Genomic DNA, 26,520 nt, shown 5'->3' on the forward strand with positions numbered 1-26,520 from the left:
AAGGTTGAGAGAGTGGGGGCTGGAGGGGAAAGGAGTAAAGAGGGACAAATATACAATGATGGAAAATGGTTTGACTCTGGGTGATGGGCACAAAACACAACAGTTCAGATGTCACAGATATGTTCACCTGAAACCTGTGTACTCTTATTGACCAATGTCACTCCATTAAATTTAATTTAAAAAAAGAACTTTCCTTCATCCATTGCTACCCTTTTTCTCTGTTTCAGCCTCTGAGACCCAGTCTTTGTGAGGCTAGATCTCATCATGCTTTTTGGTGTGTACTGGACCTCCTACACGTCGTCCTCCACACTCCAATTTCTGGGGCTGCTGGCCCTGGAGTCCTTCTGTAGGACAAAGGCAGAGGGAGCTGGTGGCACTCAGCATCCCTCCAAGACAGCTGGGGGCCAATCGGCACGCTGCAGGTGTTTAGGGTGTCTGGTGCCCTTGAAGTCCATCTGTAAGTCCCATGTCACTGAGCCTACCTTCCCAGGTCCTGCAGAAAAGGGGAACCTGCTTTGACCCTGCTGCCCACCTTGTGTCACGCCTCTGGCCTTCTCCCACGCTGTGCAGTTACTGTTCCTTCTCTTATACCTGGAATATAGGCTTCTCCAGGACTGGAGGTTAGTCTCCCTCCTCCTCTGGCATGCCTAGAGGAGGGCCCGTGTGGAGCAGACAGTGACGTGGTGTACTTTTTTCCTCATCCTTTCCTCCGTTTATCCATCCCCCATGTGTCTGTTGAGAACAGTGCTCCAGACAACAGCTGCAGGCCGTGGGAGAGAAAGGTGCCCACTTGGTCAGGGGGAAGTGGATGTCCGAGAGATTCAGAGATGGAGAACCCCCCACTGTGTGGTGGGGGAGGACACCATGCATTCTGTCTGTTATTCTAAGTGCTTGGGAAGCCCAGGGGTCTTGGAGGCCTGGAAGTGAGAGAATTGCATTTTATTTTTCAAGTTCTCCTTGGATTGTTGTGGAGAGGAGGCCTAGGAAGATGAGCTGGATGGAGGGAAGCTTATGTCAGAACCAGGGCATTTGGGGAAAACACAGTGGTGCTGGTACCCAGAGTCGCTCTAGCTCAGCCTCTGCCTTCTCGCCAGGCCCTGTCCACCTGCTGTGTTCCCAGGGCCTGGACCACCCCTGAGGCCTGGGTTTGCTGGAGGACTACTGTGGAAACATGGTGGGGGGGGATAGGATGAGGTCTGGCCTGTTTTAGTGGAGCATTGGGGTGGGACTTGGGTGGTAGCCACACCAGTGCAGGGACAGGACAGTAATAAACTTGCTCTCACCTGGGGTAGTGCATAAGGGTGACTTTTCTAGCCTCTCACAATGTTTTACTCAGCCAACTTCTGCACTGTTGTTTACTGATCAGATTGTCTGCTACATAAGACATACAACTTTAGAAACAAAGCTGTAATTTGTAACATTTGAGATTTGATGTAAATAGGCATGCATGAAGTATAAAGATAATTCTGAGTAAGTCATAACATTTTTAATTTGCAGTTATTATAGTAGACTATTAAATCATGTTCTATGAAAGCATAACCAGGAGCCAGTATATCAAGTCATATAGGTAGATAGTATATATGTTTTACAACATATAGTATATATTTAATTGTGCCATTTCTTTTTGTTTTTATTTTTATTCAAAGTACCAAGACACAAACATGCAGGACATGGGTACGAGCTGAGCAGCTACATAGAGCAGCAGCTGGACACGGGCAGTAACAACCAGCTGCTTCTGTATAAGCTCAGCCACATCATCCAAGTGGGTAAAGTCCTCGCGGTCCCCCAGGATGGAAACCAGAGCCTGGAGTCCTTGTCTCACTGCAGGAAAGGGCCCAGACAGTGTCCTTTCCCAGTCACATGAGCATCATTCATGTACTGCTATTCTTGGGTTAAAGGTAAGGTGAAAATATTTTATTATGAAACTACCAGAACACCAAAAAATGTATCTGCCTGATGCTTAAATGGAATATACTATGTCTTCTAATTAAAACCTGGTTTTCTTTATATAGTTTCATTGAACAAAATCACATTTACACAAGAAATTATTAATTTGTAAGGAAGAAGAATTTTAAATTGACCTCTTTGTATATGATTATCACCATTTTACTGGCAAGAATGCTTAGGAAAGACAGGCCAGACCTTTTACGAAGGCCACACAGGTAGAAGGGGTTAAGCCGTCTTCAGTTGGGGCGACTTCTCCAAGATTTAGTCTACTGACTGCCCTGGTCATTGCCGTCAGATGGCCCTGAAGCTGTTTCGGAAAAGCCAAACTATGTTGTCCTCAGTGATGACAAGCACAGGTACATAATTCTTCTTGGTTGGTGCTTATATTGGTCACTCAATATTATGAATATCAATTCCAGTGCTTTTAATACTTTAACAATTAAATACAATTATCAAACTTTAAATTTTTAATACTGATTTTAATGTTTGACAAATATGTTATTAAACAAGTACACTGAGGACTATATTATTTGAGGATAGCACATCTTAAAATTTGCAATAGCTGATGAATGTGAATGAAAATACTCTAATTATGTAACTGAGTGAAGCGGTAAGCCACTCTGTTCCGCGTGCTGTACGGCTCGAGTGACGTTTGTTCACAGACCACTGAGAAGGCTCCTGCGGAGCTCACCCTGGAGAGCCTGCCCTCTGCTCCTCTATTCACCGTGTTTCTTCCTGTTACCTGACAGCCACCAAAGCCGATGGATTCGCACTGTATTTCCGTGGTGAGTGCAACAATGTAAGTATCAACAATTAGGGTTGTTTGCTTTTTTTGTGCTCTACTTAGGAAAATATCATAAGTTGCCCTGGCCGGTTGGCTCAGCGGTAGAGCGTCGGCCTAGCGTGCAGAGGACTCAGGTTCGATTCCCGGCCAGGCCACACAGGAGAAGTGCCCATTTGCTTCTCCACCCCTCCGCCTCGCTTTCCTCTCTGTCTCTCTCTTCCCCTCCCGCAGCCGAGGCTCCATTGGAGCAAAGATGGCCCGGGCGCTGGGGATGGCTCTGTGGCCTCTGCCTCAGGCGCTAGAGTGGCTCTGGTCGCAACATGGCGACGCCCAGGATGGGCAGAGCATCGCCCCCTGGTGGGCAGAGCGTCGCCCCTGGTGGGCGTGCCGGGTGGATCCCGATCGGGCACATGCGGGAGTCTGTCTGACTATCTCTCCCTGTTTCCAGCTTCAGAAAAATGAAAAAAAAAAAGAAAATATCATAAGCTTGTAATAAAAGATACTATGTTAACAACTTGATAACACTGTAATTAAGTACTTGCAAGTCATCTTATATTTGGTTTCTATATGTGGTTATTACCAGCCCATAATCTTACCAAAATGGAAACATTTAGGCATAAAATCTTGTAATTTATCAGTTGTTTTGATTTCGGTTTGTTGTGTGCTATTTTGCAAATGACATTTTTAGATTTACAGTTTTGCACAGAAGTTGTTTCATCATGGTGGACAGTCTGTGTCCCTTCTGTACATAATCTGCAGTAAAATAAAATGAGAATAAAAATTCAGCACTTTCCAAATGTGATCGTTTTTTAGGTTTGTTGAAGATGATTCAAAGTTGTGGGACAGAGTTACTAAGGAGTCTAGCTCTCTGAGTGGTGGTAGTCATGGTTCAGATGCTTTAGTGGTGGGGGCCCCTCAGGGATGCCTTTTCCCATCTGCCATGGGACAGGCCTGACTCTGTGCTGCTGGTTACCTGACATAGAGCACAGCTCACTGCCACCTGCAGCCTGTGGAGGCATGTTCCCAGCTGTCTCAGGACGCAGTGCAGGCAGTTACTCAACCTGGGCGCAGTGACGATCTTGAATACGGTCCTGCGCCTGCCTAGGCACATTGCACTGGCACAGCCCCTCAGGAGAGAGAACCCTTCTTTCAGAGAAACTCTGTTTCAGAGCTTGCAAAGAGAAGTAGAGCTTCCCAGTGAATAGCTTTTCTAAGGAGTTTGATTTTGGAATTAGATTATGTGAGTGCAGTCTGCAACTTTGTGACTTGGATGAGTCTTAAACTTTCTAAAAGTTAATTTAATCTCCACTGCTGAAATATTATGTCATCAATGTTCTTCATCCTGCAAACCATTTCAAATACCTGCTGTGTAGCAAAAATTACTAAATTACTGAGCATATGATGATAAATAATGAGTCATTTCTGCCATCAAAGAATGTGCAAACAGTAGGGGGGAGTTGAGGAATCCACACTAAGTCAGAGCATGTGGTGTGAAGAGCAGTCAGGGAGGGGCCCGAGGTGGGGGGTGCGGGGTGGGAGGGCCAAGGGAGGGGCCATGGTGCCCAGGGACCTGCTTTGGATGCGTGCTGGGGAATCACATTAAAAGAAGCCTGTATGATCAGCCCTTTTGGGGCAGGGTCTGGAAGCCCACCCACTCAGTAGATAAGCAGGGAAAATAACGGACTTCTAGGAAGAAGCAGCAATCTGTGAGAAATGATGAGCCCAGAAAGGAAGCAGGGGTCTGTGTCCTGACCCGAGCAGCATCTGACCTAGCTGTCCAGGGTCCTCTGGAGATGCTTGTTGGACAAAACTCTTTGTGTGGTTAAGATTTTGTTAATTCAACTTATGTTTTTAGTTTTTCTCTTTTCGTAGCTGGTCACATACTCCAGCTAATTGATATGTAACAAACTTCATAAAGTCATCATTGCAGTTTTTTTGTGTTATCCATAGTAGCTGTTTGTAAAAGCGGAAGACCTTGTAGGCTCTAATCATATTTAAAAGAATTTAAAACATAAAGTAAGTCCATAGATTGCATTTCATCTGTTGGTTTTGGAAGCCAGTTGGAGCCAGTGGTTTACAATAATGGTGTGACTTTTTCAGTTGTGCAGTAAACTTTAGTAGGTTTACTCTCAAGAATTCTGCAGAGTTACTTTTCTAATTCAGGTTCTGGGTGACAGTGTGGGCTGGTTGCTCATGCCATTTGCATGGGTCAGCATTCACTTACCAGCTAATGCCATCTGCTGTCTGTAGGAAAAATAATAGTACACCTCAATCATTTTTTCATCTTAAAAATATTTCTAAGATTTAACTGGTTATGAGGTAAAGCCTTTTCATAAAAATGAAGCTTTATGAGTAAAGTGATCTTTGAACTGTGTGTGGAAAGGAAGATGAGAACCGGTGTTGACCAAGTGAGACACAAGTAATTGCTGTTCACGGACCCACGTTCCCACTTCACTATAAAATTAGGTTTTTAAAATAAACTGTGAGTCTGTTCTGCTTTACACCACATCTTTCTTTTTTAATTTGCTCTTTACTAATTTCAGTGCTGTTTTATTCCCTTGTTGAGCCAGCTGACTGGCTGTGATGATGATTACCAATCTTCTCTCTATAAGATCACTTAACTTTAGAAATATGTAAGAAAGTTTGTGGTTACTATTAAATATTGGCTCGTGCATTTAGTTTCTCTGAAAAATTGGAAAGCTAACTGTCACCCTGCTGCTGTTGGAGGTGGCAGACTGAGGTCTGTCACCACAGAGCAGCTTCCAGTGGGAGTGAGGGACTCAGCGTCACTTGTCAGGCTGCACGCCCGAGCACAGGAACTTCCACTCTGGAGAGGGCAGCGCTGGTTAGGACTGAAGCTTTGAAACACTTCCTTGCATTCGGTTGTAGTTTTTTATCTCTAGTCTCTAAAAAGTGTTTGTGCTAGTGGAAGTTTCTTTGTTTTTTTAAGTATGCATACTTTTTTTTCTAATTTTTTATTAATTTTAATTTATTGTGTTAACATGGCTTCAAGTGTCCCATTTAATATAATTCCTGCCCCCTTGTCCCCCATTACCCCCCCTTTATTCTTCTTTGCCCCCTCCCTCAAGCTCCATCTCCCCTTCCCTCTGATATTTTCTGTCCTGTAACCTATATCTCTGTGTTATGTTTAATACGGATTCATGAATCCCTTTACCTTCTCTGACCCTATCCCCTCATCCCCCTTCCCTCTGACTGCTGTCCTTCTGGCCTGTGACCCTGCCTCTGCCTCTATTTTGTTCCTCAGTTCATTTTGTTCATTACATTCCACATATAAGTAAGGTCATATGACTCTTTTCTTTCTCTGCCTGGCCTATTTCACTTAGCATAATAATCTCCAGGTCCATCCATGTTGTCACAAAAGGTAAGATTTCCTTCTTTTACACAACTATGTAGTATTCCATTGTGTATATATACCAGTGCTTTTTCATCCACTCATACACTGACAAACATTTGGGCTGTTTCCAGATCTTCATTGTTGTGAATAATGCTGCAATAAACATGGAGGTGCATTTCTTCTTTTGAATCAGTGATTTGGTGTTCTTTGGATATATTCCTAAAAGTGGGATGGCCGGGTCAAAAGGCAGTTTGATTTTTAATTTTTTGAGGAATCACCATACTTTTTTCCACAGAGGCTGCTCAAGTCTGCATTCCCATAAGCACTGTAGAAGGGTACCCTTTTCTCCACATTCTTGCCAGTACTTATTCTGTGTTGGTTTGTTGATGACTGCCATTCTGACTGGTATGAGATGATATCTCATTCTGGTTTTAATTTGCATTTCTCTAATGATCAGTGAAGTTGAGCATTTTTTATACACCTATTTGCCATCTGTATGTCCTCTTTGGAGAAGTGTCTATTCATTTCTTTTGCCCATTTTTTTTTTCTTTCATTTTTCTGAAGCTGGAAACAGGGAGAGACAGTCAGACAGACTCCCACATGCGCCCGACCGGGATCCACCCGGCACGCCCACCAGGGGCGACGCTCTGCCCACCAGGGGGCGATGCTCTGCCCATCCTGGGCGTCGCCATGTTGCGACCAGAGCCACTCTAGCGCCTGAGGCAGAGGCCACAGAGCCATCCCCAGCGCCCGGGCCATCTTTGCTCCAATGGAGCCTCGGCTGTGGGAGGGGAAGAGAGAGACAGAGAGGAAAGCGCGGCGGAGGGGTGGAGAAGCAAATGGGCGCTTCTCCTGTGTGCCCTGGCCGGGAATCGAACCCGGGTCCTCCGCACGCTAGGCCGTCTTTTGCCCATTTTTTGATTAGACTGTTTGTCTTTCTGGTGTTGAGATTTACAAGTTCTTTATAAATTTTGGTTATTAACCCCTTATCAGACATACTGTCAAATGTGTTCTCCCATTGTGTAGTTTGTCTTTTTATTCTGTTCTTATTGTCTTTGGCCATGCAAAAGCTTTTTAGTTTGATATAGTCCCATTTCTTTATCCTCTCTTTTATTTCACTTGCCCATGGATATAAATTGCAAATATATCACTTTGAGAGAGGTTGGAGAGCTCACTTCCTATGTTTTCTTCTAAGATGCTTATGGTTTCACGCCTTACATTTAAGTCTTTTATTCATTTTGAGTTTATTTTTGTGAATGGTTTATTTAAGCTGGTGGTCTAGTTTCATTTTTTTTGCAGTTGCTGTCCAATTTTCCCAACACCATTTGTTAAAGAAACTATCTTTACTCCATTGTATGCCCTTACCTCTGTTGTCAAATATCAGTTGTCCATAGAGCTATGGGTTTATTTCTGGGTTCTTCATTCTGTTCCATTGATCTATGTGCCTATTCTTATGCCAGTACCACGCTGTTTTGAGTACAATGGCCTTGTAATATAGCTTGATATCAGGAAGTGTTATACCTCTCTCTTTATTCTTGTTTTTTTTAAGATTGCTGAGGCTATTCGTGGTCTCTTTTGGTTCCATATAAATTTTTGGAATATGTGTTCTATATCTTTAAAGTATGTCATTGGTATTTTAATTAGTATTGCATTGAGTTTATAAATTGCTTTGGACAATATAAACATTTTAATGATGTATATTCTTCCTAACCATGAGCATGGTATATGCTTCTACTTGTTTGTCTCTTCCTCGGTTTATTTTATGAATATTTTATAATTTTTTTTAGTACAAGTCTTTATTCTCCCTGGTTAAATGTACTCCTAGGTACTATATTTTTTTGGTTGTAATAGTGAAGGGGATTGTTTCCTTAATTTCTATTTCTGACTGTTCATTGTTGATTTATAAAAATGCCTCTGATTTCTGAGTATTAATTTTGTATCCTGCCACTTTGCTGAATTCATTTATCAGGTCCAGTGGTTTTTTAACTGAGACTTTAGGATTTTCTATATACAATATCATATCATCTGCAAATAATGATAGCTTTACTTCTTTTTTTCCAACTTGAATGCCTTTTATTTCTTCTTCTTGTCTGATTGCTGTGGCTAGGACTTCCAGGACTATGTTGAATAAGAGTGGTGAAAGGGGCACCCCTGCCTTGTTCCTGATCTTAAGGGGATTTTTAAAAATTTCTGCCCATTGAGTATGATGTTGACTGTGGGTTTGTCATAGATGGCTTTTATCATGTTGAGGTATGTTTCCTGTATTCCCACTGTGCTGTGAGTTTTTATTATTAATGGGTGCTAGATTTTATAAAATGCTTTTTCTGCATCTATTAAAATTATCACGTGGTTTTTCTCCTTAATTTTGTTTATGCGATGAATCACATTAATTGATTTGCAAATATTGTACCAGCCTTGCCTCCCAAGAATAAATCCCACTTTTTTTTTCCACGTCCACAGCTAAACTTATCCCAGGTCCCAGAGCAGGAACCCAGAGCCCATGAGCAGTGGAGCTTGCTGTAGCAGCCATCTGGGCCAGCCCCTGTTATGGGGGGTGCAGGGGCTGAATTTGACTTGATCATGGTGTATAATTTTTTCCATAAATTGTTGGATCCAGTTTGCTAATATTTTGTTGATGATTTTAGCATCTATATTCATCAGGGATATTGACCTATTATTTTCTTTCTTTGTGTTGTCTTTGCCTGGTTTTAAAATCAGAATTATGCTCACCTCATGAAAGAAACTTGGAAGTCTTCCTTCCTCTTGAATATTTTTTTTTCCATTTTTAAATAATTTTATTTTTTGAATGGGGTGACATCAATAAATCAGGAAACATATATGCAAAGATAACAAGTCCAGGTTATCTTGTCACTCAATTATGTTGCATACCCATCACCCAAAGTCAGATTGTCCTCTGTCACCTTCTATCTGGTTTTCTTTGTGCCCCTCGCCCTCCCCTCCACCTCTCCCTTTCCCCCTCCCCCCAAAACCACCACAGTCTTATCAATGTCTCTTACTCTCACTTTTATGTCCCACCTACATATGGAATAATGCAGTTCCTGGTTTTTTTCTGATTTACTTATTTCACTTTGTATAATGTTATCAAGATCCCACCATTTTGCTGTAAATGATCCGATGTCATCATTTCTTATGGCTGAGTAGTATTCCATAGTGTATATGTGCCACATCTTCTTTATCCAGTCATCTATTGATGGGCTTTTTGGTTGTTTCCATGTGCTAGCCACTGTGAACAATGCCGCAATGAACATGGGGCTGCATGTGTCTTTGCGAATCAATGTTTCTGAGTTTTGGGGGTATATACCCAGTAGAGGGATTGCTGGGTCATAAGGTAGTTCTATTTTCAGTTTTTTGAGGAACCACCATAATTTCTTCCATAATGTTTGTACTACTTTACATTCCCACCAACAGTGTATGAGGGTTCCATTTTCTCCACAGCCTCTCCAACATTTGCTATTACCTGTCTTGTTAATAATAGCTAATCTAACAGGTGTGAGGTGGTATCTCATTGCAGTTTTGATTTGCATTTCTCTAATAACTAAAGAAGCTGAGCATCTTTTCATATATCTGTTGGCCATTTGTATTTCTTCCTGGGAGAAGTATCTGTTCATGTCCTCCTCCCATTTTTTTATTGGATTGTTTGTTTGTTTGTTGTTGAGTTTTATGAGTTCTTTGTATATTTTGGATATTAGGCCCTTATCTGAGCTGTTGTTTGAAAATATCATTTCCCGTTTAGTTGGCTGTCTGTTTATTTTATTATCAGTTTCTCTTGCTGAGCAATAACTTCTTAGTCTGATGTAGTCCCACTCATTAATTTTTGATTCACTTCTCTTGCCTTTGGAGTAAAATTCATAAAATTCTCTTTAAAACCCAGGTCCATGAGTTTAGTACCTATGTCTTCTTCTATGTACTTAATTGTTTCAGGTCTTATGTTTAGATCTTTGATCCATTTTGAGTTAATTTTAGTACAAGGGGACAAACTGTAGTCCAGTTTCATTCTTTTGCATGTGGCTTTCCAGTTTTCCCAGCACCATTTATTGAAGAAGCTTTCATTTCTTCATTGTGTGTTATTGGCCTCTTTATCAAAAATTATTTGACTATATATATGTGGTTTTATTTCTGGACTTTCTATTCTGCTCCATTGGTCTGAGTGTCTATTTTTCTGCCAATCCCATGCTGTTTTGATTGTCGAGGCCCTATAATATAGTTTGAAGTCAGGTATTGTAATGCCCCCAGCTTCATTCTTTTTCTTTAGGATTGCTTTGGCTATTCAGGGTTTTTTATAATTCCATATAAATCTGATGATTTTTTGCTCTATTTCTTTAAAAAACGTCATTGGAATTTTGATGGGAATTGCATTAAATTTGTATATTGCTTTGGGTAATATGGCCATCATGATTTATTTATTCTCCTAACCAGGGATATTCTTCCATTTCATTATATCTTTTTCGATTTCCCTTAAAAATGGTTTATAGTTTTCATTATATAAGTCCTTTACATTCTTTGTTATGTTTATTCCTAAGTATTTTGTTGTTGTTGTTGCAATCATGAAGGGGATTATTCTTTTGAGTTCGTTCTCAATTGTTTCATTGTTGGCATATAGAAAGGCTATTGACTTCTGTATGTTAATTTTGTATCCTGCAACCTTACTGTATTGGCTTATTGTATCTAGTTGTCCTTTTGTGGATTCTTTGGGGTTTTCAATGTATAGGATCATATCATCTGCAAAAAGTGACACCTTTACCTCTTCTTTTCCGATATGGATGCCTTTTATTTCTTTGTCTTGTCTGATTGCTCTGGCTAGAACCTCTAGTACCACATTAAATAAGAGTGGAGAGAATGGACAACCCTGTCTTGTTCCTGATTTAAGGGGGAAAGCCTTCAGTTTTGTGCCATTTAATATGATGTTAGCTGATGGTTTATCATATATGGTCTTTATCATGTGGAGATATTTTCCTTTTATACCCATTTTGTTGAGAGTCTTAAACATAAAATTGTGTTGTATTTTATCAAAACCCTTTTCTGCGTCTATTGATAAGATTATGTGGTTTTTGTTCTTTGTTTTGTTGATATGGTGTATTACGTTAACCGTTTTACGTATGTTGAACCATCCTTGAGATTCTGGGATGAATCCCACTTGATCATGATGTATTATTTTTTTAATATGTTGTTGTATTTGATTTGCTAGTATTTTGTTTAGTATTTTAGCTTCTGTGTTCATTAGAGATATTGGTCTGTAATTTTCTTTTTTTGTGCCATCCTTGCCTGGTTTTGGTATGAGGGTTATGTTGGCCTCATAAAATGTGTTTGGAAGTACTGCTTCTTCTTCAATTTTTTGGAAGACTTTCAGTAGAACAGGACACAAGTCTTCTATGAATGTTTGAAAAAATTCACTGGTATAGCCATCAGGGCCTGGACGTTTATTTTTGGGGAGGTATTATAGGTTTTTCTATTTCTTCTCTACATATAGGTCTGTTTAGGCTTTCTGCTTCTTCATGACTCAGTTTAGGAAGGTTGTATTGTTCTAGGAATTTATCCATTTCTTCTAGGTTGTTGAATTTAGTGGCTTAAAGTTTTTCATAATATTCTGCAATAATTCTTTGTATATCTACGGTGTCCATGCTGATTTCTCCTCTTTCATTTTGGATTTTGTTTATATGAGTTCTTTCTCTTTCTTCCTTGGTAAGTCTTGCCAAGGGTTTGTCAATTTTGTTGATCTTTTCAAAGAACCAGCTCCTTGTTCTATTAATTTTTTCTATAGTTTTTCTGTTCTCTATTTTGTTTATTTCTGCTCTGATTTTTATTATCTCCTTTCTTCGGCTGGTTTTGGGTTGTCTTTGTTCTTCTTTTTCTAGTTCCTTAGGGTGTGAAGTCAAGTGGTTTACTTGGGCTCTCTCTTCTTCGTTCATATATGCCTGAAGTGATATGAACTTCCCTCTTATCACTGCTTTTGCTGCATCCCATAGATTCTGATATGTCGTATTGTCATTTTCATTTGTCTGTATATATCTTTTGATCTCTGCAATTATATCTTCTTTGACCAATTTATTTTTTAAAAGTATGTTGTTTAGATTCCACAATTTTGTGGGATTTTTTTCCTCTTTTTTGCAATTGAATTCTAGTTTTTAGGCTTTATGATCAGAATATATGTTTGGTACAACTTCGATTTTTCTGAATTTGCTGATGTTGTTTTTTTGGGCCCAACATATGGTCAATTCTTGAGAATGATCCATGTATACTGGAGAACAATGTATTATTAGTCACTTTGGGATAAAATGTCCTGTAGATGTCTATCATATCCAGGTGCTCTAGTGTTTTGTTTAAGGCCATTATATCTTTGTTGATTCTCTGTTTGGATGACCGATCTAGAGCCGTCGGCGGTGTATTGAGGTCTCCAAGTATGATTGTGTTTTTGTCAGTTTTTGTTTTAAGGTCAATAAGTAGCTGTCTTATATATTTTTGTGCTCCTTGGTTTGATACATATATATTAAGAATTGTTATGTCTTCTTGATTCAGTGTCCCCTTAGCCATTATGAAATGGCCATTTCTGTCTCTGAGTACTTTTGCTGTCCTGTAGTCAGCATTATCAGATATGAGTATTGCTATGCCTGCTTTATTTTGAATGTTATTTGCTTGGAGTATTGTTTTCCAGCCTTTCACTTTGAATTTGTTTTTATCCTTGTTACTTAGATGAGTTTCCTGTAGGCAGCATACAGTTGGATTTTCTTTTTTAATCCATTCTGCTACTCTGTTCCTTTTTATTGGTGAGTTTAATTCGTTTACATTTAGTGTAATTATTGACACTTGTGCGTTCCCTATTGCCATTTTATATATTGCTTTCTGTTAGTTTGTGTCTTGTTTGATCCTTCTCTTTCATTTTTCTATCTTTTATTTTTATTTGGTTGTATTCCATACATCTTTCCTCTGTTGCTATCTTTTTTTATCTCATGTGCTTCTGTGGTGGTTTTTTCAATGGTGGTTACCTTTAAGTAATGAAAAGGGTTCCTACCCTGTTCATTGTAGCGCACAATTTTTTGAGTACTTTTGCACTCCATCCTCCTTTGCTTCTGTTAATCTCCATTCTCTCCCCCCTTTCTTTTTGTTGTTGTCCCAGTTTAAATTTGGTTTTATTGTGTTCTTCTTGAAGCTTTTACTTGTGGCTTCGTTTTTTTTTGTTGTTGTTGTTCTTTGTATCTGATTGGAGAACCCCCTTTAGTAATTCCTGGAGTGGGGGTGTTCTGATGATAAATTCCCTCATCTTTTCTGCATCTGTGAATGTTTTTATTTCTCCTTCATATTTGAAGGATAGCTTTGATGGGTATAGTATTCATGGCTGAAAGTTCCTCTCTTTCAGGACTTTAAATATTGGGGTCCACTCTCTTCTAGCTTGTAGAGTTTCTGTTGAGAAATCGAATGATAATCTAATGGGCCTTCCTTTATATGTTGTATTTCTTCTTTTCCCTAGCTGCCTTGAGAATTTTTTCTTTGCCGTTGGTTTATGCCAATTTCATTATGATGTGCCTTGGAGTAGGTTTGTTGGTGTTAAGAAAACTCGGAGTTCTGTTTGCTTCTTGAATTTGGGGCTTTAGTTTTTTCCACAGGCTTGGGAAGTTCTCATCTATTATTTGTTTGAGTATGTTTTCCATTCCATTTTCTCTCTCTTCTCCCTCTGATATACCTATTATTCTTATGTTATTCTTTTTGATGGAGTCAGATAATTCTTGAAGGGCTATCTCATTTCTTTAAATTTTTGAGTCTCTTTCTTCTTCTCTCTGTTGTGCCTCAAGTTGTTTTGTTGTGTTCTATTTCACTAATCCTCTCTTCTATCTGGACTGTTCTATTAGCTAAGCTTGTTACCTCATTTTTCAGATCATGAATTGACTTTTTCACCTCTGTTTGATTTGTTTTTATAGTTTCAATTTCCTTGGGCATATATTCTTTGTGTTCATTGAGTTGTTTTCTGAGCTCCCTAAATTGCCTTTCTGTGTTTTCTTTTATATCTCTGAGTATTTTTAGGATTTCTATCTTGAATTCTCTGTCATTTAGCTCCAAGGTTTCCAATATATTAAATTTTTTCTCCATAGATTTTTTCTCATCTATCTGTGTTACCTCTCTTTCTTTTGTATCTATGATATTCAATTTTCTCTTCCTTAATGGCATCTGAGGGTGGTTTTGTTGATAGTATTAATGATATTTAATAAAGAGTAAAAAGTTAAAACAATAAAAAATCAAAAAGAGTTTTTTTTAAAAAAAATTAATGAAATAAAGAAAAATAAAATTAAAAATTAAAAAAAAGGAAATTATTCCCCCCTTCTTTTTTCCTCTCCTCTCCTCTCCTCTCCTCTCTTTCTTGAGAAAATCTTGTGGTGAACTGTGAATTATATTATATTAAATAGAACAAACAATACCTGTAATGGAGGGCGTGAGTTGGGGAGAAGTAATAAAGGGGTAAATAAAAAAAATAAAAAAAGGGGGGGTATGGACCCACAAAAAGCAAATAAGGAAAAAATTTGGGTCAAGAATAAAATGATTTGCTTTTAGGTGTTGGTTGACTAAGAGTTATGATGAGAGGAATAAAAAGGAAACAGGAAAATAGGAGGACAAATTAAAAAATTACTATTGTATTTAGTGGAACATGAACTAGATAAAATGGAGAACCAGGGTTGGGAACACTGCTAGTGAGTTAAATAGGTGAAGTAAAAATCCCCCAAAATCCACAAACATAAGTTTGAGTCCCAGATAAGATAATTTGTTTGTTATTGAGGTTTGAATGAGAGGAGACGTAAAGGAGAAAGGAAGAAACTAATATAGAGGGAGAAAAGAAAAAGAGAAAAAAAAGAGGGAACCACTAAAAGAAGAAAAAAGAAAAAAGAGGAGAGAGAGAGAGAGAGTTAAGGGTTTTGGAGTGCAACCCTCATAGAGAGAAAGGAAGAGGAAAGTAAAGATAATGGGAGATGTAACACTTATGGGTAGTGTAGTTCAAGGAGAGGAGAGAGTAAGACTGGCAGAGAGTTAAATGACCAAATTGGAGGAGGAAAAAATATCAAGAATGAAGATAAGAGAAACTAACAAATAAATATAATAAAATGGGATAGGTTATAAAGTCTGCAGATTATTCTTGATTTTGAGAGGCTATCTTCTTGCTTTTTCTTTTCTCTCCCTCTTCCTGGTGGTGATTCTGTACCTCGGGTTCTGACCCTTTGGCACGCACAGGTAGAGGTTTGCAGTTGATAAGTCTCTATGGCGATGTCATGTATTGTGCTTTAGTCTCATTGGCAGTTGAGGCTCATTAGCATTTATAGGCTCCGCCAGTGAGAGAGTCTGTGTTCCTGGAGCCTTTCTCCTAGTCTTTCCTTCCTCAATTAGTAGCCTGATAATCCAGCTATGAGATTGCTGCTGCCTCTGCCTGGATAGTAAGAGGCTCAAAGACCTGGCAACTCCCCACTCTATTCCCACTCAGCACAGGGCTCTGGGTAAGGCTCAGTCAGTCAGAGCTGCTAGCATAATCAGGCGGGACTTTTGCCCTCTCAAAGACCTCCGGATCTACCACTCTGTCCAGTAACATGGATGGGCACCCACTCCCGGGGTGCTTGGAGGAAACTCTCGCTCACTATCTGTGCGCACAGACCAGGATATCAGGCCGGCCACCTCACCCTCTGACTGAAAGCACAGCCCACATGGAAAAGTTCCAGCGTTGGAATTGGCTCTCGCTCCGTCCCCGTGCACGGCTTTTTCAAGGTGCTGGGGGGCCCGAGATTCCGCTTTTGGCCCACACAAAGGCCCCTGACTCTGCCCCTCTGTGGGAAAACATGGGCGCACACTGCCGAGGCACTTGGAGGAATCTCTTGCTCACTATCTGTGTGCGCAGACCAGGATATCAGGCCATCTACCTCACCCTCTGAGTGAAACTCCCACCCGCACAAAAAAGTTCCAGCATTGGAATTAGTTCTGGCTCCCTCCCAATGCGCAGCTTTCCCAGGTGCTGGGGTAGTCTGAAGATTCCGCCTTCAGCCCACACAAAGGCCTCTGATTCTGCCTCTCTGTGGGAGAACACAGATGCCCACTTCCAGGGCTTTGGAAGGAATATCCCACCCACTATCTGTGTGCACCGACCGGGGGATCGGGGAAAATGGCTACCCCACTTGTCTTTCTTTGTCTGGGTTTGGCGCAAGTGTTAACTTGTATTGCCTGGGATGCCACAAGAACAGTTTTTCCTTGGCTTGGATCTCCGTGCCACAGCCTGGTTCGGCTGTTTGTGCCGCAGCCTGGATCTATTCACCCCCTTTGCCCGCCTTAGTTTCTATATTCTCAGTTCCCAGTGAAAGCCACCCTGTTATGGTTAGTGAAGAAGGTAGAGCATTTCTTACTCCCTATTTCCTTCGGGGTTTGATTATATACTTAGCCAATTTTTTGCTCAACCATACCTTCGGGTGTATTGCGAAACATCTGGAGGCTCCAAGGATAGGATTTTTTCTGTTTCTGTTTGAAGATCTTGTTGAGTTTTGGGGGAGATTTATCAGTATCACCTCCTACCCTGCCATTACTCTGACATCATCTCCCTCTTGAATTTTTTGAAATAGCTTGACAAGGATAAGAGTTAGTTCTTGTTGAATATTTGGTAGAATTAACTTGTGAAGCCATCAGGCCCTGGACTTTTCTTTGTTGGGAGTTTTTTGATAACTGTTTCGATTTCATTTGTTGTAATCGGTCTGTTTAGGTTTTCTGATTCTTCCAGATTGATGTTTGGAAGACTGTATGTTTCAAGAAATTTGTCCATTTCATCTAGGTTGTCTAGTTTTTTGGCATACAGTTCTTCATAATATTTTCTTACAATATTTTGTATTTCTGTTTTGTCAGTTGTTATTTCTCCACTCTCATTTCTAATTTTATTTATTTGAGTCCTCTCTTTCTTTTTTTTGGTGAGTCTAGTTAAAGGTTCATCAATCTTGTTTACCTTTTTAAAGAACCAACTCCTAGTTTTATTGATCCTCTGTATTGTTTCTTTAACCTCTATGTCATTTATTTCTGCTTTGATCTTTGTTATTTCCTTTCTTCTACTAGCTCTGGGCTTTACTTGCTGTTCTTTTTCTAATTCTTTTATATGCAGGGTTAAGTTGTTTATTTGAGCTTTTTCTAGCTTCTGAAAGTGTGCCTGTAGTGCTATGAACTTCCCTCTCAGTACTGCTTTTGCTGTGTTCCATAAATTTTGAGTTGTTGTATGCTCATTATCATTTATATCTAGGAATTTTTTTATTTCTTCTCTGATACTATTCTTAATTTATTCATTATTTAACAACCTGCTATTTAGTTTCCATGTGTTTGAGAATTTTTGAGCTTTTTTGTTGTGGTTCATTTCTACTTTCATGACATTGTGATCAGAGAAAGTGCTTGATATGATTTCAATGTTCTTAAATTTGTTGAGACCACTTTTGTGCCCTAACATGTGGTCTATCCTAGAGAATGTACCATGAGCATTTGAAAAGAATGTATATTCTGCTGCTTTAGGGTGAAAGGTTCTGAAGATATCTATTAAATCGAGTTGATCTAATATGTCCATTAAGTCTGCTGTTTCTTTGTTAATTTTCTTTCTGACGATCTATCTAGTGATGTTATGGTGTATTGAAATCCCCTACTATTATAGTATTGCTGTTGATCTCACTTTTTATATCCATAAAAGTCTGCTTTATATATTTAGGTGATCCTATATTAGGTGCATAGATATTTATAATAGTTATATCTTCCTGTTGGATTGCTCCCTTTATCATTATGTAGTGGCCTTCTTTCTCTCTTACTATATTTTTTGTTTTAAAGTCCATTTTGTCTGATATAAGTATTGCTAACCCAGCTCTTTTTCATTTCCATTTTCATGAAATATGTTTTTCCATCCTTGAACCTTTTCAATTTAGGTGCATCTTTTGTTTTAAGATGTGTCTCTTGTAGACAGCATATGTACAGGTCCTGTTTTCTTATCGATGCAGCTGCCCTATGTCTTTTGATTGGATCATTTAATCCATTTACATTTAAGGTTATTATTGATATGAAGTTTATTGCCATTTTATTCTTTAAAGCTGTATTCCTCTTTTGCTATATTCTTTTCCCACTTTGATCTGTTTACACCATGCCCCTTAACATTTCCTGCAGCATTGGTTTGGTTGTAATGAAATCCTTGAGTTGTTTTTTGTCTGGAAAGCTTTTTATTTCTCCTTCAATTTTAAATGATAGCTTTGCTGGATAGAGTAGTCTTGGTTGTAGGTTCTTGTTCTGCATTACTTTCAATATTTCTTGCCATTCCCTTCTGGCCTCAAGTGTTTCTGTTGAGAAGTGTGATGTCATCTTTATGGGGGCTTCTTTGTAGGTGATAGCCGTTTTTCTCTTGCAGGTTTTAATATTTTCTCTTTATCACTTAGCTTTGGTATTTTAATTTGATGTGTCTTGGTGTAGGTTTCTTTGGGTTTCACTTTAATAGAATTCTCTGTGCTTCTTGAACTTGTGAGAGTTTCTCCTGCATTAATTTAGGGAAGTTCTCAGCTATGATATGATTGAACAAAGTCTCTGTCCCTTATTCTTTCTCTTCTTCTTTAGGAACTTCTATAATGCAGATGTTATTTTTCTTCATGTTGTCACAGAGCTCTCTAAGAGTTTCCTCAGACTTTTTGAGTCTCTTTTCTTTTTGCTTCTCTGCTTTCATGCCTTTATTCCAGTTGTCTCCAACTTGCTGATTCGATCTTCAGCTCTATCCATCTTGTTTTTAATTCCTTTCATTTAGATCTTCATTTCTGATATTGTATTTGTCATCTCCAACTGATTCTTTTTTAATATTTCAATATTTTTTTTTACTTGCTATTTCTTTATTTAGGTGTTTGTAATGACCATCCATTGTTGTTCTAAAATCCTTAAGCATCCTTACAAACATTATTTTGAACTCTGCATCTGTATGTTTTTTTTTTTTTTTTTTAATATTACTCAGTTTATTTCCTGGATGTTTCTCTTGTGGTTTAATTTGGATTGCACTTCTGTGTCTTCTTATTGTATCTGTGTATTTGGGTGTTTTGTTTGTAGAGCTGGTTGAGTCTAGGCTTGGTGTTGTCTGCCTCCAGTTTTCAATTGTGTTATTTCTAGTTCTTTTTGGGTTGGCATTAGCTATTGTTTGTAATCCACTTTCGAATTTGTGCTGCTTTGAAGTCTTGGTTTGTTTGTTTTCTTAACAGGTGATTGTCTTGTTTGCTAATCTCAGCAGGGGGCTTATTTAAAACTGTATCCAGGAATGCAGTGGTTGTGACCTGAGGTCTGAATTCCTCTTCTGCCAGTTAATCTCTCTGGGTGCAGGGTTTTTTCCCAGCTTCAGTAGGGGGAGGTGTATCTCAGATCTCCATGGAGACCTGAGTTACTGCCCCTCCTCCCCACTTCTTTTTTTCAGCTGTGTCTTCTTGTGCTGATTGGAGCTGGAGAGATGTCTGTGTTTCTGTGACCTGGAAGTTCTTTTGCATTTTGCTGTGTGAAAGGATCATCCCCTCCCCCAGTTATGGCTGCCTCCAGCACTGAATGAGTCAGCTTTTCAGGTTGTCACATAGATTCCTCTCCCCCTCACCATCCATCTCTTTCTCTCTCTCCTTTCTTTTTGGAAGACAAGCGAGCCCTTTCAAGATACCTCGTTCCCTGGTCACCAGGCAAGTGGCTGTGAGCAGTATTTAATGCTCTTTTCCTTGGAGTGAGAGCCCAGCCTCACCCCCCCCCCATTTCTGTAAGCAGGGGAGATTCAGGTGCTCATTACCAGATTTGTTGTGGCTTCTTCTGTGCTCCTTGGTTTTTGAGTGCTGTTCTTGTAATCCAGATTTGGTTTTTCACGCTGATTGTTCATAAATTAGTTTATAATCCAGTCTGTGGTGTGAGCTGGAAGTCTGTACGTCTGCCTACTCTGCTGCCATCTTCAGGTCTCTCCTTTTAGTTAAATTTAGATCTATATCTAGTACATGCTGGGACCCTTATTAGATGTACAAGCTGTTTTAAACAAATGAAAAGTGATCCGGAGGTGTCACCTTGGTTTGTTGTCACTCGTGTTAATTTTTGAGGGCTTTCAATGATGTTTTGAAAAAAATCTCAGAGGTTTTCATTACTTGGTGGCAAGCTTTGGAAACAGTTTCTTTTGATAGTTGTAAAGCCAGTAATCAGGGCCAGGGCCACTATCACAGCAGCCCGGCCCTTGCAGGTTCGCATTGGATTCGGACAGTCGGTAAAGAAACCATGGAGCCAAAAACTGGTGGGCCATAGCCTTTAATCCTAGCTTGCACCCGGCGGGCAAGTAAAAATACACACTGGGCTCCAAAACCCAGTTACACTCAGTGCTCACAAAGCTACTGATTTATCCGAGTTTCCTAGAATCAAAGGTTTCTAGCTCACCAGCCTTATTTTCCTTAGTTCCCCATCTTCCTCCTTATCCCAGATACAAACTCTGTACAAACTGGCATCTCACTCAGCACTCCACCATCTTGGCTGCTTTTCCTGGCCTCCTCCACGTGGCCGCCTTCCGCTGCTGGCTCTACTTTCTCTGCTCTCTCATGCTAATCTCAGGAACCAAGAGCCAAGTCCCGTTCTGCCCCCATTTTATAGTGTAGCTTCACAACCTTTAATCCAATATACAAAATAGGGTAGTCTCTAATACAAAGTCACTTCTCTGAGGCATGATTGGATTGTACCGCCCTACAGCAAAAAGGGTGGGAAAGGCTTAATCCCAAAACCAAGCCCCAGGTTACAACGATCTCCAACACACATTAATATCACCTGGGCGATGGCCTCTTTAACAAAGTGAGCATAATACATTTTATCTGCCCAACAATAGTCTTCAGAGTACGTCTGCATATAGAGTGTATTGGGAATTCCCGTCTGTAAAGCCAGTGTACACGGCCAGGACTGCCACTATCAAAGCAGCCCGGCCCATGCAGGTTCGCATTGGATTCAGACAGTCGGTAAAAAAACAATGGAGCCACAAACTGATGGGCTGTCATCTTTAATTCTAGCTTGCACCCAGTGGGCAAGTAAAAAGACACACTGGGCTCCAAAACCCACTCACATTCAGTGCTCACAAAGCTACTGACTTATCCGAGTTTCCTAGAATCAAAGGTTTCTAGCTCACCAGCCTTATTCTCCTCAGTTCCCCATCTCCTTCCTTATCTCAGATACAAACTCTACACAAACTGGCATCTCACTCAGCACTCCACCATCTTGGCTGCTTCTCCTGGCCTACTCCACGTGGCCTCCTTCTGCTCTCTGCTCTGCTCTCTCCTCTATGATAATCTCAGGAACCAAGAGCGTAAGCTCCTGTTCTGCCCCCATTTTATAGTGTAGATTCATAACCTTTAATCCAATATACAAAATAGGGAAGTCTCTACTACAAAGTCACTTCTCTCAGGCATGATTGGATTGTACCGCCCCACATCAAAAAGGGTAGGAAAGGCTTAATCTCAAAACCAAGCCCCAGGCTACAAGGATTCTGCCTGCCTTTAGCCCACCCCAACACACATTAATATCACCTGGGTGACGGCCTCCTCGTGGGCAGCATAATCTTTAACAAAGTGAGCATAATACATTTTATCTGCCCAACACCGTCCAGTCTCCCTGATAATGTGGCTCCTCTACTTGGTTTCAGTCTTCATGACTCCCGAGTCCTGGGAGGCTCATAGGAACTGGAAGCCAGAAGCCACACAGTGCAGGACTCACCCACCTTTCCCTGTGTGGCTGCTCCGGGACCTTGTTGGGACTCCACTGGAGAAGTGGCTTCCAGCCATCAAAGTGACATGCCCTCTGCTCCACGGGCCACTGGGCTCAACTGGTGCTGTCGACACCCATTTGTTTATGTATTATGTAATTGAACTGAATTTTAATGTATCTGTTGTATATTTTGATAAGTCGTTTTTCTCCTTGCTATTTCCCTGGCCTTTCTCTAAGTCCAGTAACCCTGTCCAATCAGGAGTCACCTTGTCTCCACATTTTAGGGTGTTCTCAGACCTGTTTCTCTTTGGTTTCATGGCAAAAGAGTATGGTGGGGTGTGATATGGGTAGTGTCTCATGGGACACAAAAGTTACCAGGGGTCATGAGAGGAACAATGGAGCTTCTGATTTTTAAATGTTTCTTCATGTAATTAGTATATTGATGGAGTTGTTTGGACAATAAAAAGAATACTTCATTACACAGTAAAAAATAACTTAATTGGTTATGACAAAATTTAAAGAATTCATATAAAAGTGAAAAGTACTAAGAAGAATATAAAAATATAAAGATACAGACTGACAAAGCTGGTGTTAGGAGTACAAGAAACACTTATTGACTAAACCTTATACTATGAATGTTTTTAAAAACATTTTTATTGAGATGTAATTCACACACCCTACTACTCATCACTTTGACGTGTTCAATTCAGTGGTTTTTAGCAAATTCACAGGTATGTGTAACCAGTCAATTTTGGAACATGACTCTTACCTCAAAAAGAAGCTCCATTTTATCCTTTACCTTCATGTGCCCCATCCCCACCCAGCTCCCGCTCCTAACAACCACTAGTCTCCCTTTCCCTCTTCTACACAGCGCCTGTGAAAGGGGCTGTGTGAGAGGAGGCTCCTTTCACTTAGCAGGGCATGCTCTGAGTTTACCTGTGTTGTTTCACGTGTCAGTGCCTCTTTCCATTTCCACAGCTGAGCCATGGTCTCTTGTATGATGCACACACCACATTGTATCTATCGTCACCAGTGGACATTTGAGTTGTGTCCACATTTGACCAGTGTGCATGGTGCTGTTTTGAACATTTGTGTACTGTATTTTTGAACCTGTTTTCAGTCTAAACCCAGAAGTGAAATTGCTGTGACATGTGGTAATTCTGTGTTTAAATTTTGGGGGAGCAGCTGAAGTGTTTTCCACCCCCGAGCCCTGCACAGGGGTTCCAGTTTTCCACATCCTCACCAGCACTGGTGTTGTCTGACCACTGGATGCTGCCATCAAAGTGGGTGTGAAACAATCTCTCTGTGTGGTTCTAATGGGCATTTTCCTGGTGACACTGACATCACACATCTTTCCCTGTGCTTATTAGCCATTTCCTTCCCACAGTCCCCACACTGCTGTGTCTACAGTGGTACCTTGAGATATCAGCAGACCAACATATGAATTTTTTTCTTTTTTTTATTTTTCTGAAGCTGGAAACGGGGAGAGACAGTCAGACAGATTCCCGCATGCGCCCAACCGGGATCCACCCGGCACGCCCACCAGGGGCGAACGCTCTGCCCACCAGGGGCGATGCTCTGCCTCTCCAGGGCGTCGCTCTGCCGCAACCAGAGGCACTCTAGTGCCTGGGGCAGAGGCCAAGGAGCCATCCCCAGCGCCCGGGCCATCTTTGCTCCAATGGAGCCTTGGCTGCGGGAGGGGAACAGAGAGACAGAAAGGAAGAAGGGGGGGTGGAGAAGCAAATGGGTGCTTCTCCTATGTGCCCTGGCCGGGAATCGAACCCGGGTCCCCCACACGCCAGGCCGATGCTCTACTGCTAAGCCATCCAGCCAGGGCCAACATATGAATTTTTTTAAGATATAAGCAGCGACTTGGTTCCTATTTTTGTTCAAATATCAAGCGAAACTTTGAGATATGAGTCATTTGGGAAGCTGCCACTATTTGGTGCATTGGTGCATGGGTCCAGTATCAGCAACACAACACCAGCATCTCATTCTTTCTCACGTGTTACCCGCATAATCAAGTTGAATCTCGTGTGCTGTACTCACTCATTCTTGCATCATTTTTGCATTTTTTATTAACATTTTTTGTGTTTTATCATGGGGCTGAAGAAAGTAAATGTAAAGGACAGTGGTGAGGAGAGTGACGTCATGGAAATGGCGCCGTAAGCAGCGCGTCCAACAGATCTCCCCAAAATCTCAACAAATTTATCAACTAGAAACAGAAAAATTTATCCTCGGAGCATCCCGGAGTTCCACACACACACTGAAAGCGAAAGGACTGTTGCCGAGGAGGGAATACGCCTGGGGTGAGTCAACCCACACGTGCAGCTGCCCGCGCAGCGTCCCGGGGAGTGCCGGCAACCACCGGCGTGCTCTGAGAAGCTGCGCGCCCGTGCTCCGAGCCACGTCCTGGGGAGTGCCGGCAACCACCGGCATGCTCTGTGCTCTGAGAAGCCGCGCGCGCGTGCCCCGATCCACATCCCAGGGACTGCCAGCAACCACCGGCGTGCTCTGAGAAGCCGCGCGCCCGCGCCCCGAGCCACGTCCCAGGGAGTGCCGGCAACCACCGGCGTGCTCTGAGAAGCCGTGCGCCTGCACCCCAAGCCGCGTCCCGGGGAGTGCCGGCCACCACTGGCGTGCTCTGAGAAGCCGCGCGCGCGCACCCCGCGCCGCAGTCCGGGAGGGGCGCCAAACCTGTCTTTCCTAGTCAGGAGATTCTCTCCGTGGACAGGGCACCTCACCCAGCCATTCGAGCTAACAATCAAGCGTTGGGGGAGGGGCGCGCAGGCAGCCTGAAATACTCTCTGGAGCACAGCTGCGGATCACTGAAATTAGCTTAACCCATGAAATCTATGCACCCACGGGGCTCTAATTGATAAGATCTCTCCCAGTTCAGCGATCCAAGACAAGAGGCATAATATTTTTCAGTGCCTTTCGCTAAAAGGGCGGGGGCAACTTCTGATTGACAGAGCCTCCATATTCAGGGATATACCTAACAAGAGGGACTTGGTAAATATTAAGATCAGCGAATAGTGCATCTTCTTTCCAGCCAAAACAGGCTACAAAGTGTGGAAAGCCTGGGTTGAGTGGTCCAACTGAATGGTAGGCGCTGAACAGTCACCTTGACAACAATTGACTCCCAGCCCCACCTGATTATGCTGGAGGCTCTGACTGCCAGAGCCTTACCCAGAACCTTGCGCTGAGTGAGGATAGAGTGGGGATTTCCCAGCTCTTTGAGCCTCTTACTCCCCAGACAGAAGCAGTGGCAGCCTCATAGCTGGATCACCAGGCTGCTAATTCAGGAAGGGGAGACAAGGGGAGAGACTCCAGGAAAGCAAACTCTCTCTCATTGTTGAACTCTACAAACGCCAACAAGCCTTGACTACCAGCGAGACTAAAGCCAATTATATGACATTGCCATAGAATCCCATCAACTGCAAATCCCTACCTAAGCGTGACACAGGGGCAGAACCTGGGGTACAGAGTCACCAACCAGGAAGAGGGAGAGAAAAGAAAAAGGAAGAAGTTAACCTCTCAAAATCAAGGAAAATCCACAGACTTTATAACTTGTTCCACTAATTCTTTGTTGTTGTTGTTTCTCTCTTCATTCTTATTGCCTTTATTGTAATTCCTCCACCTCGGTCCTTTTATTCTCAGCCCATCTTATGCTACCCTTTTATTGAACTACACTACCCATGAGTGTTACATTTTATTTCTTTTCTTCATCCTTACTCTCCCTTAGGGTTACACTCCAAAACCCTTAACTCTCACTCTCTCCCCTTTTGTTTTCTTTTTGTTTTTTTTCCCTTTCCTTTTTTTCTTCCTTTGTTTCTCTCTTTTTCTTATTTTTTCCTTTCTATTCATTCCTTCTTTTCTCCTTTTACTTTTCCTCTCATTTAATCCTCAATCACGAACAAATTATTTAATTTGGGACTCAAGTTTTTTTGTTTTTGTTGTTTGTTCTTTTTTTTTCTTTTCTTTTCTGCTTTTGTTCTTGGTTTTCCTTTATTTGTTTGTTTTTGTGGCATATTGGGTACTTCTTGCATTGCTTTTTAACTCACTAGTATTCCTCCCAACCCAAAGTCTCCATTGTATTTAGTCTTCACTCCACTTAATACAACAGATTTTTACTTATTATTTTTATTTTTTTCTTCTTTAAATATTATTTTTTCTCTGCTTTTTTCTGTTTCCCTCTTATCCCTCTCATTATATCTCTTAGTCGACCATCACTTACAAGCAAATCATTTTATACTTGTCTAAGATATCCTCCTTTTTTTTTTTATTTTTTTATTTTTTGCATTTAGTAGGTCCCTACTCCCTTTTTTGCCCCTGGAACTCTTCACCCCAAATCAGGCCCTCCATTATAGGCAGTTTTTGTTCCATTTAGCATAATATAATTCACAGATCATCACGATATTTACCTAAAGAGGTGAGAGGAGGGGAGGAGAAGAAAGAAAAAGAGGGGAAATAATAAATCATTACTTTTTTTGTGTGTGGAGTGTTTTTCTTTTTTTTCTTTCTTTTTTTCCCCCTTTTTATTCTTTATTAATTCTAATTAACAATATCAACAAGACCATCTTCAGATGCCAATAAGAAAAAGTAAATCGAATATTATGGATACAAAAGATAGAGAGGTAACACAAATAGATGTGGAAAAATCTATGGAGAAAAGATTTAGCATACTGGAAGCCTTGGAGCCAAATGACAG

At 40.9% G+C, this 26,520-nt stretch overlaps 1 protein-coding gene and 1 non-coding gene across 2 annotated transcripts in view; one reads left to right on the plus strand and one right to left on the minus strand.

The window, feature by feature from the left end:
• Window positions 1-264: 264 nt before the first annotated feature.
• Window positions 265-26,520, plus strand: part of LOC136386927 (cAMP and cAMP-inhibited cGMP 3',5'-cyclic phosphodiesterase 10A-like) — a 113,654-nt gene continuing 87,398 nt past the window's right edge. Inside the window, 4 exon segments of the mRNA XM_066358041.1 lie at window positions 265-457; window positions 1,647-1,762; window positions 2,697-2,746; window positions 20,941-21,067. Coding sequence (XP_066214138.1) covers window positions 265-457; window positions 1,647-1,762; window positions 2,697-2,746; window positions 20,941-21,067 — 486 coding nt within the window.
• On the minus strand, window positions 8,535-8,667 carry LOC136386934 (small nucleolar RNA SNORA5). The gene has a single exon (XR_010748056.1). It is a non-coding gene; the product is annotated as a small nucleolar RNA SNORA5 (small nucleolar RNA).

Source organism: Saccopteryx leptura, unplaced genomic scaffold, assembly GCF_036850995.1.
Source record: "Saccopteryx leptura isolate mSacLep1 unplaced genomic scaffold, mSacLep1_pri_phased_curated manual_scaffold_21, whole genome shotgun sequence".
NCBI lineage: Eukaryota > Metazoa > Chordata > Mammalia > Chiroptera > Emballonuridae > Saccopteryx > Saccopteryx leptura.